Source organism: Lutjanus erythropterus, chromosome 23 (assembly GCF_056507025.1).
Source record: "Lutjanus erythropterus isolate fLutEry1 chromosome 23, fLutEry1.hap2, whole genome shotgun sequence".
NCBI lineage: Eukaryota > Metazoa > Chordata > Actinopteri > Lutjaniformes > Lutjanidae > Lutjanus > Lutjanus erythropterus.
Window position 1 is genome coordinate 25,068,962 of NC_139339.1, and position 18,621 is coordinate 25,087,582.

At 39.1% G+C, this 18,621-nt stretch overlaps 1 protein-coding gene across 1 annotated transcript in view; it reads right to left on the reverse strand.

Annotated features, from left to right (window-relative positions):
- The window catches only part of ank2b (ankyrin 2b, neuronal), a 136,867-nt gene that overhangs the window by 89,215 nt on the left and 29,031 nt on the right, over window positions 1-18,621 (reverse strand). Inside the window, exon 2 of the mRNA XM_084711872.1 lies at window positions 3,076-3,177. Within this exon, the coding sequence (XP_084567998.1) occupies window positions 3,076-3,177 (102 nt within the window). The remainder of the gene's footprint in view (window positions 1-3,075; window positions 3,178-18,621) is intronic.

Below are 18,621 nucleotides of genomic sequence, written 5' to 3' on the forward strand. Positions count from 1 at the left end.
AAAAGACGCAACAAGATGAAACAGGAGATGGAAATGTCCTTCATACTTTTTACTTTTTACTTCTATACTTTGAGTAGATTTCAGTCTGTACTTTTTCACTTTTACTTGAGCGACTAAGTTGAATCTGTCCTTCTATTTTTTTTTTTTTTTTTAGCTTTTTTTTAAGTATCTGTACGTCTACTTGAGTACAGAATGTGTGTACTTTATCCACCTCTGGTTCTGTGCAGAGTAGTGACACCTTTATGAGCAAAGTGAGAAATAGCAACGTGAAGTCACAGAAGAGTGAGAGGATCTTAGAGAAACACTGCTGCCTAGTATTCCTATAATGTTCTTATGATTAGTCAGTATCAACTGTGCTACTGAAAAACCCATCCCTGGATCAAGGTTCCTCTGCAACCAAATATTTTAGGATCAGCATGTCCACAGATATAGTTTTTACTGAGGTTAGGGTTCGGATCATTCCCCCTGTTCAATCAATCAACAACTCACCAACTGTTAGCATGGGACATTTACTGTGGTTGCTACTCAGATGAGATATTACTCATTAGTTTTTTCTGCCAACCTTTGCATCAAGTTTACTTGATGGGACAGAAACATAGTTTGAGAGTAACACGTATAAACACTGGAGCTCAAAATATCCTCACCTCCTTGATGTTGGCACCGATCACTGGTGCCAACATCATTCCTACCACAACAGTTGATACGTAAAAAAAAAGTCTCCACACATCACGGAGCCAAATCATAGATTTCCACTCCATGTGACTTTTGTTTACTGGGCTGGTCATTCTGACTGTTGCCAGGACAGGACTGTTTACATCCTATCAGGTTTCACTGCCCCCCCGCCCCACCTCGTCCAAGGCTGGAATGCTAATGGATTTAAGAGGAGACTAGATAATGACAAGGTCTAAATAAAGAAACTCTCCTTGATCAAACACAGTCCACTTCCCTACAGGAATGTTGAGCCATTTTCATATGATAATTATACAAAATGTGTGTGTGGAGATTAGTGGCAGACAACATGAGCTCATTAAGACTTAGAATAATACATGTGGATTACAGACTAAATAGGACGCAAGATGCATTTCCAACTAATTAACAGGTAAATTAAAAGTGGGGTGAGTCATTTTGGAGAGAGACGGTTGATATTTGAACACAACAGCCACACAAATGCACCTCACCCTTTAGTGGTACTTAAAAAGCTCCGCCCCACAAATTTGTGAATGTGCATTTACAAGGAAACAACAGTAACAACTGAGCAAAGTTACTGGTAGCCTCAATGAGGAAAAGCAATATTTTATCTTTATGAAAATGAAAGTGCAGAGAAGACCGGGGCGGAGCTGAGGCACAGAGGTGACGCAGAGCTGCTGAGAGCCGGAGAGCTTTGGGGGAGAGAGCCGGGGACAGACTGTCTCTTTTTACCGACAGGAAAGGAGCTTTATGTTTCAGACTACAGGGATTAAAAAGCAGATTTATCTTCACTCTTGCTTCTCAATATGTCTGAAGCAGTGACCCACAGAGGAGTCGTAAACCCGTTTTAGTGAGAGAGGAGAGCTCGGAGTTTGTTTTTTAACTTTTGGGTTTTAAAAAGCAGATTTATCTTCACTTCTGCTCAATGGAGAAGTGTGAGTAGTGAGAGAGGAGAGCTCAGGGATAAAAACCTTTTGGGATTAAAAGGTGAATTTATGTTCACTCCTGCTTCTCAACCTGTCTGCAGCAGTGACCAACAAACGAGCCGACCATCCTTAAGCTAAGTCTCTCTGCTGTCAGAGACTCAAACACAGACAAACAAACATGAACATGCAGCCTGTGCCTGCTGGCCGGTGCTCGCTGGCTGTTAGCATGTCACTCATTAGCTTAAGGAGCCCTGTTTGGAGTGAATAAATACACTCATGGGAGTAATGCGAGGCTGATATTGGCACAGTCAGTCTCCCTTCCCTCATCTCCACCCCTGTCCTGTGTGCAAGCACAAAGGTCAGCTGTTGCTGATTGGCTGGAATAGTGTTGAGTGGCTTGGTCCAAACAACTTTGTTTATATCCATTTACAGAACCAGTGTTGTGTAGTAACAAAGCTTTTTTTTCAGTGCGGACATAGAACAGGGAGAGGACCATGACAAGACATTTGTTGAATTTAATAAAAAAGTGTACTTGATCAGAATAGCACACCTCACTTTTAAAGCTGCATTAACAATTTCAAATTTCAAAAATGAATCAAACAACTATGTGTAATGTGAAAGGGGTGACTAGAAATGAATCTGCAGTTCCTCTCAGCTCTACAAAGAATCTTTCATCTTGTTGTTTTGGTGTATCAGTCTGCAAACTTCGCTTGTTAGCATATTTTTCAGCAGCAGCTAGTCTCAGTGAAATCACCACACAGCAGACAGACACAGTTAGCGACTAGCTAATGAACATCTTGGAGCATTTTGAGGTTTTCCTCAGGAGTTGGTGGAAACCAAAAACAGAAATAAAAGAAAGTGAATATAGGACATGTGTTACACCAGGTGGACATAAACATGACTCAAAGTGCACATGGTCAAAGTTGCAAAATGGTCACAATTTGGCTAGGCTTTGGCACCAGGCAACATAAGGTCTTGGTTACATTTAGAAAAAAAAGATGGTGCTTTTGGTTAAAACAGGTAGGCTACACTAGGTATGGAAATAAAGGCATCTTACATATGTAAAGTAAATTAAGTACATTATGTAATCTAACTTACGTAGATAAGTTAAAATGAGTCAATGTCTTTTGGTTTCACATGAAACCTGCACATTGGTCTCAAAGTGTAGGTGTCCCATCCAACCACACCAACCTCGTTCCTATGTCGACTCTTTCACTCGCTATGCTACACCACCTCCTTTACTCCCATCATAATTACTTTCACCACTAGAGGTCTTCACCTAACACTAAACCTAAATATGGGTCATAATAACCTGATTGTACAAACAACCTATGCAGCATTTTTTCTGCTGAGGACAGGCTGAAACATACTCTGTATGAAAAACATTTCTGTCCGTATTGTGCACCCAGAGAGAGTCTGTGAGTGTGAGTGGGCGTTGTGAATAATGGTATCTGTCTCCTACCTGATTGCAGGTGCTGATGTCCACTCCCCCTTTCAGATATTCCAAAACTTTGTCGATGTTCCCTGCCCTCGCCGCTCGCAGGAAACTGGTGTTACTGTCCGACTGGAGGAGACACAGAAGAAATACATTTTCAGAAATAATCCACATGATGTCCAAACCACATTTATATGTTGTTGTTGGCTGAATGTGACTCATTCTGGGTGAGTGAGTCACGTTCGTTCTCAAAGCATTCCCCGCTTAATTGCTTTAAAATGGCAAATGAGTAATTTTCCTGTAAAGCCATTAACATGACATGGAGTGAAACACAGACAGACTCTGACCCAATGTGGGGCACAATGTTGGTACATGTCATACAACATCTCTTTTGAAACTTAAGCAAAAGCACCAATGACTGGATTTCAACACGGGCAAGTTCACAAAAACATTTACAGTATGAGTATTTACTCAAATAAGCTCTGCTCATCAGTCTGAATACTACACACACAACCTGAACCTGTATCCCATAAAACAATTCACTAAACTCTAATGTCAGCTGTCATTCTGTAGTAGAAAAATACAACATATTGCTACTACCTCATAATCTGTATAAGCAAACACTGACCGTAACAGATAAAAAAACAAACTTCCATCACCTCTGCAATAAAGCTAAAAAAGCATCTGTCAGCATTTGTCTTTTGAACTTAGTCTAAAAACAGCTGATGGATCCTCAGACTGATTTTGTTGACCTGCAGTGGTTGAAAAAATCTTCAACTGTTAAACTTCTTGTTTTTAATGATATTTTGGATGGTAAAATGTCTTATAATTTTTTATAAAATAAAAATTAAATTAGTAGCATGAATGCACTCAGCATGTTATGGAACAGTATTAGGACTAGGCATAAGGAAAAATATGAAAGCAGGAAAATAAATATGAATAAATGAATGAATGAAGCGTTGAGAATAAGTTTGAAGTATTGCGAATAAAGTTGAAGTGTCAACAAAAAAGTTAAAATGTTGAGAACAAAGTTGAAATGTCGAGAATAATCCCGAAGTGTCACGAATAATGTCAGTGCATTTAGAATAAAGTCGTAATGTCAAGAATTAAGTTGAAGTGTCAAAATTTCTGTCGAAATATTGAGAATAAAGTGAAAATGTCAAGACGTGTTGAGAATAAAGTTGAACTGTTTAGAATAATCCCGAAGTGTCATGAATAATGTTAAAGTGTTGAGAATAAAGTCGAAATGTCAAGAATAAAGTCAAAATCTCGAGAATCATGTTGACATGTCGAGAACAATGCTGAGGTAACAAGAATAAAGTTGAAATATTGAGAACAAAGTTGAAATGTAGAGAATACCATTTCAACTTTATTCTCAAAATGTAAAATAAAGAAACATCTTCCTCGTCTTCTATTTTTTCGCCATAATACTCTTCTGTTACATGTTTTAGTTTTCTGTAAAGGACAACTTGGTCTTTGTAAAGGTCAAAATTGGAACTGAGCAGAATCACACAATGAATCCTTATCTAACATGACTGTGCAGCCATAATTATACATATTCTTTTCTTTAGTGCACAATAATGTGCATGTCCTGTTGTTTGGGAAGGACATGTCCCCTGTCTGTTTCTGGATGCTGAGTGAGCTGCAGTTGGAAACAGACCAAGACTGTAAGGAGGCAGAATGATTCAGCATTTTCCTCTCGGTGCCTTCACTAAAGCTAAATCCTGGCTCACACACAGCTTGTTCAAAGCTCGCAGTTCTCTGCTCCTCCTGTGGAAAAACACTGTGTGATGCTGAGTTTTACTGCATTCACACTGCGTTTCTTGTTCCACGGCGAGGTCAGAGGTCAGATACAGAAATACCGTAGCGTTTTCAGCGTTGATGGTTATTAGAGTTTGGTGTGTCCTTCGTCACCTACAGCATCGCCCTGCCTATACGTCCTACAGAATGCGGAGATCAGAGGAAGGAATGCAGCACTGATGATGTCTGAAATGAGCAGTGACACTGCAGCACTCATGTCGACTTCACACACATACAAATAGTCCTGGTGTGATGTTTCTGGCTGACCTGCAGTCAGCTGCTGTCTGGATGCTGCAGAGAACTGCACTGCATCACTCAGACTCACAGCTAGTGGAGCTCTCTGCAACAACGCCACAATCAGCACAAAAGGACAATACCGATGTCTCTCCGTGTTTTTTGTCCACTTACTACATGTAACATAAGTTTTCAAGGTTACAAATCATTCCAATACACCACAAAAAGTCAAGCTGCAGAAGCTTGAACCTTGTTTGAGATGGACAATAAAGTTGTCTTGTTTTAAGATTCAAGAGTTATTTGCTGTATATGAAAAAAACTATAGAAATATATTCAGAAAATAGTAATTAATTAGCATGGGCGGGTTAATCTGGATGGGGGCCCAGGGCAAAATTGAGCTGGGGGGCCCCTCATGGCCACCAGTTTGTTGTAATTTAGTTAAACACAATTTTATTGTAGAATATGAACCAGACAGCCTTGTAACATTCAACTGATTAGTTATCAAGTATTAAATTAATCGCCAACTATTTTGATAATTAGCTAGATCAGCTAGAAAAACAGTCCTCTTGAGTTGTGGACAAAATAAGACATTGGAGGACATCATCAGGGCTTTGGGAAACACTGCAAGTTCAAAACAAGTTAGAGACTTTGACCATTTTCTCATACTTCTTAAATTTAGCTCCTTAGAAATAGCCTTTGTCTCATCTCAGCCAAAGATTTGAGCCCAACTTAAGTCTTCTTAAAATGTTCTTTATATCTCACTGCACTGATCTTACATTTGTCTTAAATAGTCAGCTCTTGAGATAACAGTAAGATCTAAAAGAAAACTTGGTTGTCTTCAATGAGGTCTGAAATTCTTGTTGGTTCATACACTCATCAAGTAGAAACCTCAGGGACAACTACGGGGTTTCTCCTATGGGTGAATTTAGAAGAAACAGATGAGACTTCAGTGAGCTCAAAATAAGAATCTCATTTATTTCTCATAACGCAAAGAAAAGATGACTGTGAGAAACAAAAGTTTCCTCTGGGTGATCATCAGTTTTCACCATTTTTTGACATTGTAAGACCAAACTGATCAATTCATGGAGAAAATGACTGACAGACACAACTGACCAGGAAAATAATTGTTAGTTTCAGCCCTAACAGACAGCATGTTAATGCAAGAAATCCATAATATCAGTTGATTGTGCTTTTCCATTCACTGACACACAATAAACAGGACTTCTGGGGCCCCTGGCTGTTGGTACCCCACAACATTTCCCAACTCAGCCCGTTTTATGTTCAAACCTGACATGACAGCCTCAGCATCCGATCACTATTGTACTAGTTACTATAACATGGTGTTACTTTCACTTTTGAAAGGGCTAGGCTAGTAGTTTCACCCTTCTTCCGGTCTGGTTGGCTTGGCTAAACTGGTTGTACTGCATGCAGAGAGATAGATCTGATATCAGTCTTTTTGTTTGATTCTGAGTTAAGACATCAAACAAGTGGATTTCCCAAAATGTCAGAGTGTTTTAATGAAGCGATCACACCAAAGAGTCTGATCCTTTGAACTGGAACAACGCTATTCTAAAAGGGCAAGTAACACTGGCAGCCTGTTGACACACATTACAAGTTGATACGGGTGAACGATCAGGACATGTTGTATTTGCTGGTACTGACATGCATCAGCTGTTCAGAAAAGCCCCGATCTGATCACATTTGGTTCCATGTTTGTTGTGATCTTTATAGAACCCACAGTAAAAAATTTTATTGTTTTCAGGTTATCTTCTAGTTTTCATCACTTCACTGGGAGATAAAACTGTCACTTTACAGGGCTACAATGTCTTTGAATTCCTCACAAAGTTTCCTGGAAGGAAATATTCAATCTTGTACTACCTACAGTGAAAATAGACAAAGTTTACAGTATACTATCACAGTATAGCAGAGTATTTTTCATATATTGTAAATATATAAATGCAGTGATAATTATTACATATAACACTATACATTTAAATAAACAGAGTTTCTATTTGTACTCAGGCGAGAATATTCAGACAGCAGTTTTTTGCTATTTACATGCAGCCCCTTAGTCTTATTATATTCACCCTGGGTGCAAACAGCATGCTTGGCTACAGACACCTGCATGTAAATAGCCACATTGGCTATTCCACTCTGGAAGCAAATAGCACCTGCATCCATATGTATATTGCTCTTATTATCCTTACCTACACTTATAAACTTATAATTCAAATATCACACCTTTCTTTCACATAAATATGTACAATTCACTAACTGAGTCTAATGCAGGGCTGCCCAACGTGGGGCTCATGGGCCACAGCAGGCCTCCCATGAGGTTTGATTGGCCAGCCAGATATTTAGAATATAACAGTCTGATTGTACAGTTTCATTTTTGCAAGGTAAAAATGCTCTTTACATATATACGACCCCTAATTGTTAAATATTTTTCATAATCTGTTTTGGTCCTGTAGGTCAAAAAGGTGGGAAACCCCCTGACTAATGTACTGTAAGGTTTTTTTAATCTTACAATACAATAGACATTTTTTAAAATGCCATCTCACTAATTCTTTAATTTCATACTTTATTTCTTATTTTCCTCTCTTGGTTTCTTTCTGTGATGATCTAATATGTGAATTTCCTCCCAGGTTGAATTATAAAGACTGAAATCATGAAAATAACAAGCATTCTCATTCACAATAAAATATGAAATACCCTGAGTAAGTTCTGTAAAGACTTGTTCATACGGCCTCATACATGTTCATACAAGGTTAGCATTGTTTTCTAATAGCACTGCACAAAGCAGCTATTACCACAATCAAGCCTGTCTGATAATATCCTCACAGAGCTGCAGAGTCACATTATGCAAGACCCCGCCCTCATCGTTGTTGCTATAGTGACACTTAGACCAACAGGACTCTCAGACAAGTGGGGCTTTTTAATGGAAAACACTTCATGTTGGAGAGAAAGGGAGAATTGTAGCAGGCGGCTTCCTACAGAAATAGTTTCATAACTCCTGGTTATAAGGAGCTTAGTCAGTTTGTCACTCTCTTTTATGGGGAAATGTTTTCAATGAGCTGCGCAGGTCAGAAAAAAAAAAAAAAAAGACTGCGTCACAAAGCCTACAGTTAGATGAAGGTCATGTTAGGGGTGAGTCTGCAATAAAAAGGAAAAGAAATGAAAAATAAAGGTAAATGAAGGAGCCATAACAAAACATGAAGGTCATTGCTTTTCTGAGTCTTTGACCACTGTGAAAAAGTACATTTTAGAACCAAGCTGAGTGAAATGGAAAAAAAAATAAAGAACTGCAATAACACTGGGTCACACTTTAGTTTACAGAACACTGATACAATATAGCAAGCCGTGCTTTGTATCAGACAAAAAAAAAAAGAGCTAATATGTTCTTTATTAGACATTATTAGACTCTCATTAGACATTATCAGAGGGTAATTAAGGATAAATTATTATAGAACTGAACTGTAAACTAAAGTGTACTATTTCCCACTCTTAGAATCTTATTAGACTAATTTGGGACACAATACAACAGAACTGCACTGTAAACTAAAGTGTACTATTTACCACTGTTAGACACTAATTAGTCTTCATTAGAGGGTAAGTAGGGACATATTACAACAGAACTATACTGTAAATTAAAGTGTTGTTTTCCACTGTTAGAACCTTGGTAGAATTTATCAATTTGGGACACATTACAACAGAGCTGTACTGTAAACTAAAGTGTATTATTTCCCACTATTGTTCCCTTATCAGACTTTAATAGATGGTTATTTGGAATGCATTACACCAGAACTGTACTGTAAACTAAAGTGTATTATTTCCTGCTGTTTGACTCTTGCTAGACTTTATTAATTTGGGACACATTACAACAGGGCTGTTCTGTAAAGCAAAGTGTATTCTTAACCACTAAGGCCCTTATTAGACTAATTTGGGACACAAAACAACAGAACTGTACTGTCAACTAAAGTATATTATTTCCAATGGTTGGACACTTATTTGGGGGTAATCTGGGACACATTACAACAGAACTGTTTTATATTCTTTCCCACTGTTAAGACCCTTATTAGAGGGTAATATAGGACACACTATAACAAAGCTGGACTGTAAACTGAGGTGTATTCTTCCCCACTGTTAGACCCCTCAGTCTTGGCTACTTACTTGCAGATGTATTTGACCAGCAAAAGAAGTTGTGTCTCAAGTAGCAGATATGTGGTTTCACCTTAGTTTACAGTACAGTCCTGTTGTAATGTGTCCCAAATTACACTCTAATAATAATAGAGTAATATACTTTAGTTTATAGTACAGTTCTCTTATAATGTCTCCATAACTACCCTCTAATAAAGTTTAATAAGGGTCTGTTTTACTCTTTAATAAAGAATATACTATTGCTAGTTTTTGGATAATTTAATAGAAATTACAGTTTGTTATGTCTTACTGGTGTACTGTACAATAAAGTGCAACCTAACCGTACTGTATCTATCATATATAATCATATTGTGTATTCCTTCCATAACAATCAGTCCCTGCTTCTGTTTCAGCGTCTAGACACATCACTTCATGACTCAATCAAACCTGCCAGGCGTGACAAAGCACAGTCCTGAAGCTCCTCCACCGACACATTACATCAAACATTCATTTATAAAGTCGCTGTCTTCATCTGCAGAGTGCGAGGAGCTTTATCAATAATGCAAACATATCCCTCCACACCCACACACAGACACACACACACTGCGAGACACCAGTGCCCAGGCTGGGAGCATCCCTGCCCCTCCCAGTTACCACGGAGACATGCACTGCCCTCTCTGGAGGTAACCATGACAACAAGGCTTTCTGTCTGTCAGCAGAGCTAGATAAGTAAGCACAGGAAACATGAAGGGTATTGCTACCTTTAGAACTGTCTATCAACACGGCGGTACGCCAGGGCATCACTGTATCACTGTACTGTGTGTGTGTGTGTGTGTGTGTGTGTGTGTGTGTGTGTGATCAGAATCCTCTGAAAGATAAAATCACATTATGAGTTATCGCCACAAGCGATGCAGATGTCAGATATCATTTTGAGAGTATTTTGCACAAAAAGACAAATCGTGTGGACAATTACAAAGCACACGCTCAAACACACACACACACACACACACACACACACACACACACATGCACACACTAATACCCTTTCTCTAAACCATTATCCTCTCAGGCTTTCATCAGACCCTTTAAGGATTATTGCAATTTTTGTGAGGGTGCCTTGTTTGTCAAGGCACTCTCACCTGACCTCAAAATCCAATATGGCTGCTCCGTGCATCAATACTTGTGTCTCATTAAATCTGTCATATAAGCAGTACTGTCATGCAGCTGTGGGATTTGCATGTGCAAAATACAGTGGAATAGTTGGAAAGATTTTCTTGACTGCCATACTGGAAAGTGTTAAACTTAGATGTAACATCATTCCCAGCTCCAATGTCCAATCTCAGGGGTAAATGAAACACAACATCATCTATGTTTGGGAAAAAACATGTTATCAAGAGCTAATCTACTTAAGAGATTTTTAAAAGGAAATTGTCATCACATTTAATTTAATTTGTGATGTTTAATTATTACATATGCACATATTTATGTTTCTTTTATTTTGTACATATCATTGTTTAAATATTTCTTTGTTTTCATTGGATCATTTGTTTATTGCCTGGTTAGTTTTTATGCTCATTGGATGTGCTTTTTGTTGTCTTTGTTAAATTATGTTGGTGTTAGTTTTAATTAGTATTATTGTTAATTGTCTCTTTTTTCCTAAAAGGAGGTGAGGTCCCTTGTTCCTGACATATTATTTTCCCCCTTATTATTGTATTTTATTTTATTTTTAAATATGTGCAAATAAAAAAGTAAAAATAAAGTAAACCAAATTTTGAAGATGATTTAAAAAGTAAGGTAAAAGCAGCATATGTTCACACCTTAACTTAGCTAATATTAGCAAAATGCTAGCTAACTAGCTGGCTAATAAACATTAATCATTAACTTGCTAGTTAGTTTGTGTTTTGCTAACATTAACTAATTTAAGATGTCACCCGATATGTCGCTTTTACAGGAAAATGAGAATCGAGGAACCAAGTTTGCTCAATTGTTATTGGAGCACAGAAGAAAAAGGGGTGGGACTCAGGAAGGGTCATTAATCACGTAAAAAACATTATAGTTAAACTGCCATTTGCTATACAAAAATACCATAAAAATAACCTAAACTAGTTCCAATTTGAAACATTTTAAACCTTCAGAAGCGTTGAAAGCAGACATTTGTCCTATAATATAAGACCGAGACTAAAAACATAACCAAAGGCAGACGTCACAGCTGTGTCCTTGTTTCTTTGATGGAAGGAGCACATTCTATTCCTAGCTGTCAGGACAGAATAACACTATCTGTGTTTACTAGCAACTGCACTTCTCCTGATGGTGCTGGCCTTGTCTGTGTGTGTGTGTTTCTGATATTAAAAGCTCCTTTGGGTTGCCTTGCACACACTTAGTCCATGAACACACCCACCATTTGGAAAATTACAACAGCACATCAATCGGTGCAGCAAACATCTTTACAGCAACCAAAATCCTGCTTTGATTCAAATAAAAAAAGCTGGTATTTTATACTCAGGGATGTGAGGATTTCATATTAATGACAGTATAATCACATATGACCATTCACGCAGAGCAGGTCTATAAATACCCCTTTCTAATTCATTATCCTCAAGCTGACATAACTGGAGCTATACTAAGTCTCTATATATGCACCACCTTCACCCTCCCTGTGTTTCCCCTCCCTGACCACTATGATCAATGTCAGCTGGCCTACATACACTCATATCCAGCCAAGGAAGACCACTTGGAAATGATCAGCCAATCAGAGCTGTCCCTGTGGACCTATTAGCATACAGTGCAGGACCTGGAGGATCATTTGTTTCAGATAGCTTAAATTTAGATATATGCAAAAGGTCGGGAAAGCATCCATGTAGTGGTTTTCTTCAACTACACACCTATACATACTGCAAACTTTCTATAAATATATAGTACATTAATTAAGAATTATTTTGTAAGGGACACACTCCTGTCTTATTAAGTATAACATTTCTTGTCACACTATTCTGATATTAAAATTCCTTAATGTGACCTATGACAAAGCTTTTAAATATTTTTCATATGCATCTTCCAGATATTTGAATTACTTTATGGTGCTTGAAATAAGATTATAGCACTGCAGGACTTTTTTTTTATCATTTCACACTAAAAGTGTGCACATTTGCCACAACTCATAAGCAGCAGGCAATGACAGGCAGTTTAAAGCTGCAAATGGCTACTGTGTATCGCAGTGAGAGTGGGTCAGGGGTCATGGGTCAAGACGTAGAGGTGTCCAAAATAGACCATGTCTAAAACAGGAAGTGGGTGGGCTGGCTCTTCGGAGAAGATGGCACAACCTGACCAACACAAACATGATGCAGGCAAAAGTGATCAGGTGGCAATCTAAAAGTGATATAAAGTCAGACACAGACATACAGTATGTTGCTGAAAACTTAAGTATGTTCTGAGAATGGTATAATCCAAAGTGGTCCTTAGTTCAGCAGCTTTTGAACTGCCCTGAAGGTCAAATGTTTTCTAGGTTTTGTGGTTAGGGTTATAACGTGATACACCAGGTGGTTTGTTACACATAACCATCTGGGAAGTCATCCATGGAAACTCTTTGGGAAAGTGTGGGCACTTTCAAAAGACACTTGTTTATCACGTCTAACACGAGCTAACTTCAATCGATCAGATCAAGCTCTTTCTGAAGCCGGTCGAGAAAAGAGTGAAAATATCTTTTCCATGGAAAAAAGCCTTCAGTGTTGTACTTTGCTCTTCTTTCAATGAAGAAATACTCAGAAATGTACTTCTGATATAATTGATGCTATCATAGTATCTACGCTAACCTTTTCAGGGGCCACCACTGTTTGTTCAAGACAAGTCACTTCCATGGACGCTTCTTGCTGTCATCACACCTAAAATCAGGCCTGTAGCTGCCAGTAGTCCCTCCATTTTCCTAAACCTAACCAAGTAGTTTCTGTGCCTTCAGTGTGAAATTCTACCTGGACATTGCATATTTTTGCAGAGCCTGCAGAGCCCTGCAGGTGCTAAACTGACAATAGAGGTGTACCCACAGTCATAGTTTGAGTTAGTTTGAGAAGCTGCAACAATTACTTGGATAATCAATTATTAATCGACTGTCGACTGCGTTGACAATCGATTAATCAGTTCTCTAAATCAGCTTCTCAAATGAGAATATTTTCTGGTTTCTCTGGTCTTCTATGACATTAAACTGAATGTCTTTGATTGGAGAAAAACAAGATATTTGAGGTTTTCACCTTGGGCTTTGTAAAACAGTGATCAACATTTTTCACCATTTTCAGATATTTTAAAGTTCACATAACTAATCAATTAATTGAAAATAATCGACAGATTAATCGATAATGAAAATAATCATTAGTTGCAGCTCTAGTCGGGAATGAGAACATAAAGTCAGGGAATGATCGTGATCATCGAGGTTTGAAACAGGAAGTGAACAGTGGTGTTCTGTTCTTATGACAGTCTGGATTTAAGTTCTTTTTCTGTGCTGCTTCAGTCAAACTGCTGCCTTGTTTCCAGACTGAGCACTTTCACATAATCCTGGAGAATCTTATTTTCCTAATTTTTTCTCATGGACCCTGAATTTGCTTTTGAGCCACATTACCAGAGTGGCTCCGTGGACAGCAGCGTATGTTGTTTGGTCTGTTGGTCCACTACTTTGGTCTGAACTCAACTATCTCAATGAAAATTTGATTTCCATGAAATTTGGCTCCCAGAAGATGAGGCCTACACATGCTGATTTCACCATAATTAGCGAGACCAGACTGTAACTCTAACGCCAACTAGCTCATAATGACTTTGATGCTTATTGGGATGATGCTGAATATTATCATTTGTGATGATCACAAATAAAGCATACAGACTGATATTGTTATCAATGATACTAATGAGTGTTTTGGAGTGATGCACAACATGCACAGCAAACATCCATTCACGTGTTTATCAGCCGACGTAACAGACAGTACAAGAGTGCGGTGTCAGAAAACTGATCGCACAGGGTCAATAAATCTGACTCCACCACACACATGCAGTCGGGCTGTTGTAATGAAGTCCAGCTCTATTTGCTGTTTCAATGATTTTCTCCTCTCGTCCTCTGTTTTTGGATGTGACCGGATAAGAGAAGCTCAGCTGGAACCTGTGCTGCCGGGGGTCACTGCAGGCTGCCAGGTCGCCGCCTCCTCATCCTACACACAGGCCAATTACAGCAGTCTGGACACGCCTGTGCCAATCACTGACTTATATCAAATAAATGCACTACAACTTTTTAGGTCTTTTTGTGTCTGGATTGGTGTCATATAATCCTGGCTGAAATTTGCTTGAAACAGGTAATGTACTACAACACACACACTTTTGACATATAAAGGCCTTAAAAAAGTTGACATATATATATAACATGGGGCAAACTTTTGCATGTTTAGACTAACATTATATTCATTAGCCATTTAGAATCGTGTTTGTATCCACCTGATGAATATAAGTCCAATATTCACTCTCTTTGAGCTCTGTTTTTGGTCTCCACCACCTCCTGAGAAAAATATCTGGCTCTTTAGCTGCTAAAAGTTCAGATATGTTCACCAGCTAGTCACTGCAGTCGGAGACAGTGCTGATAGGAGCGGGCAAACTGAACCAAATATTTTAATTAGTGGGTTGTACAACCAAAACATTGAGTTGGCAGAAACTAAAAAGCTCTGTGGAGCTGGGGGTGGACTGCAGTTTTTATTTTCTGTTGGTTCGTCACTGTGCGAGCAAAAATTTTACCCATTACTGCTGCTTGAGGCTGCCTTTTTGGTCTAGACAATGCTTTTTAAAATGGTAATGCAGCTACAATAAAAGTTTTATTGATCATATTAGGAGAAAAAGGTGTCAACCTGGGAACTAACTGTATTGGATTGTTCTGTTCTGTAATACGAGTCTCGTTCCAAAAACGTTGGGATATTGTGTAAAACAGCAACAAAATAAAAACAGAATGCAGTGATTTGCCTTGTATTGAACTGAATATAGTATAAAGACATTCAACAGGTGAACTGGTAACAGGAACATGATTAGGTATTAAAGGGACATCATCAAAAGGCTCAGTCATTCACAAGCATGGATGGCGTGAAATTCACCGCTTTGGGAAAAACTGCAAATAGTCTAACAGTTCAAGAACATTTCTCAGCACAAAACTGCAGGAATTTAGAGATTTCAGCATCTACAATCCATAATATCATTAAAAGATTCAGAGAATCCATAGAAATCTCTGCATATAAGGGGCAAGGCTGAAAAACAACACTGAATGTCTGTGACCTTTGACCCCTCAGGTGGCACTGCATTTAAAACTGTGCTAAAAACCAAGGAAATTGTATAGAGGGCTCAGAAACACCTTGTCGTTGGGTTCCACCAAAGTTAAGTAATAATATATTCAAACTGTTTATGTCTTTCAATGCATTAGCTTGCTATATGGCCAAATGTTGTGTCTCTATTTATATTAAGGTTTAAAACACTGCCAAATAGTTTTATATACTTTATTTACAGTGTTGCAGTTCATGGGAATGATGTAACAAGTGTCTTAATATGGCACTAAGGTAAGTCACACTGTCACAAAATGTCACTTAATTCAAGAAACCTCATTTCGAAAAAAACATAATATGAGAAAAGCCACCAATTAAGACTCAGCACCAGACCAAAGGAGTGATATTTGTTTGTCTTGTATTCCCAGCGGCAGCACAGCAGCAGCAACATGCTGCTAAAGTCATTACACCTCTTTTCAAATTAGCCACAAGAGTCCACATGCTGCTGTGCAGGGATACTTTAGGAACAAAAATGTCACACTGGCCTTTAAAGGGAGAGGAGAGGTAACAACACCCACCCTATCCTGCAAACGCTTACACACTGATGCACACACAGGCTCCAAACAAACAGCTCAGACAGATTCACCTGTTCATACCTATTCTAAGTACAACTTTGGACAGCCCAAAGCACAGTGTATCAGCTCAGTGCACAGGTATCCGATATGAAAAACAACTGGATACATGCAGGTTTAGTGACAGATACAAAGAAGAGTCCTGCCATCCAGAACGTGACTGAAAAATAAAAATAACTCAGAGGATTTTAAAGTGAGAGCTGACACTGACTTCCAACTGCTTCAAAGTTTTTCTGCTTTTAAAAAAAGTCACTGAAAGCCATCTCATCTGTAAAACTCTCCTAAAATACCCCAGAAAGAGCACTTCAGGAGCGTCCCGGTTGCTGCACCTGTCAGCGTGGGCTCTTACCAGCATCAGTGGAGGCTGCACAGGAAAATGCTCGGCGCAGTAGTAGTCTGGCAGAGCATTCTGGTCCAGGTTCGACTGGCTGCCGGCGGTCCTCAGGCCCTTGTCCGAGCCGCACACCTTACACATGGCCGCGTTGCCCATGCTGCAAAGTTTCCCAGACTATCCCATCAGAACGTAAAGGAATCTAAGTGAGTGCATCTAATCACTGATAATCCACCTCCTGTCCCTGCTTCCCCCTACCCTCCCCCTTAAGACCTTACAGGCTACCATCCAGGGGGGGCGCAGCCCCCTCAGTCCAGCCAAACCTCACTTCCCTTTGGCCTCAGCCCTCCTGTCCCTGTTGTACCACTTGACCGGGCTTGTGTCCTGTTACTACTGACAGCACAGTGCTAGCTCTTCCTCATTGCTAATTCCAACTCTGTGACCATTGACCAACACCCCCTCCCCACTCGACCAAACAGGCTATTTTTACACCCACCAGCCCAGCTATGCATGTAGAGAGAGAGAGCAGGGAGAGGGTGGTCGGCATGGGGTGGCAGGCCAAAACAGGGAAGGGGAGGGGGACGGACTGATATGAGGCCCATATGCGCCGATAATTTATGATAACATGCAGTGTTTGTTAAATTGAGGACTTAATATTCCAAACGAGAAACTAAAACTCTCCACTGAAACTCAAGATGATCCATCAAATACCAATGGTACCCCTGCTCAAAGACAACCAGTGTTGTGTTGATCAATAAATGCCACACAGTCAGAGATACTGATACAGGGTCTGATTTACACTGAAATGCAAAAATACTCTTTCTACACTCAGAACATAGAAAAAAAAAAACAGTAATAAACAGTTTCAAGTTGGTAAAATAACTTGATATCAGAAATAGTCAATGGTAAATCCATGTCAGATTTGGAAGAAAGCTTTCTACGAGCTTTTGACATTTAGCATTTTTAAGTTATCAGTTCTTTGTTATTATTTTTACTTATTATCATTTGCTTTTTATATCATCACTTTTATGTTCTTGCCATTTGCTGTAAGTAGCCAGCTATCTAGAAAGGGAAAGTTCTTGTTCTCACTCTCTCTGTCAGCATGTTCTCATACCTAAAGAGTGACTCCCAAAATGACGTATATGACCGTTCCCAAGACAACATATAGGCCTGTTCCCAAATCGACATATATGACCATTGCTAAATGACATATACAACAGAACAACAAAACAACAGCTCGTGGAAAGTACCAGTGACAGGCATACAGGACCTTCGTCATCATGTGGTTAACATTGCAGAATCAGAGGATTTGGTTAGGTTTAGGCACGGAAATTACTTGGTTAGGTTTAGAAAAGATTGTGGTTTGGTTCAAAATAAGAACTTTATTTAGAAGTTAACTTACAGATAAAATACATCAGTACTGACTTTTGGTTTCACATTGGACATGAATTGTGGCCTCTCAGGTGAAAGTCTGGATGTTTTTGACTCATCCAAAGTTTAGGACTTGAGACGTGCCTTGGGACTTAAGTGCAAAGACTTAAGACTTAACTTGTCACTTACAAAAAATGACCCATTTCCACCTCTGCTTTATACCATGCCGCCTGACTTCCTGCTTTGCTCCCAGCAACTTGTGGTGACTAACAAAAAATGTAAATATGGATTGTAATAAGTTGCTTGCCTAGATGACCTAGTGATGATGATTTTTCTGGTGAGCGTGGGCTGGATTAGTTGAGTGTTTCCCAAATCAGCTGAAAACTGCCATCATTAAGTGTTACCCCAGACTTTTTGACCTGCTGAACAAATCAGAGATGCGGATGGCAATTCAGAGACCTGAAAGCAGGCTACTGTAGGGGTAGTCACTTCCAAGGTCTTTTTCCCCCTGTGATAACAGCACCTTAATGAAATGACGCTCCTATTAGCCTTCATTGTCCCTGTCACAAGCTTGTAGCCAATGTCAGCCATCCTTTATATTAGTTGGCAACCTTAGCAGATTTTTTTCAGTTCAGTTGCTGGTTTTGTTGGACAGTTTAATGCACTGGAAAAGGGCCTATCCAGATTTGCATCAAGCCCAGAAAAAGTAAGATAGATGCAATCTGATTTGCTAACAGAGATGCATTTATGCTGCTAAGAGTAAATGATGTGGATTATAGACAGATACTACAGATTT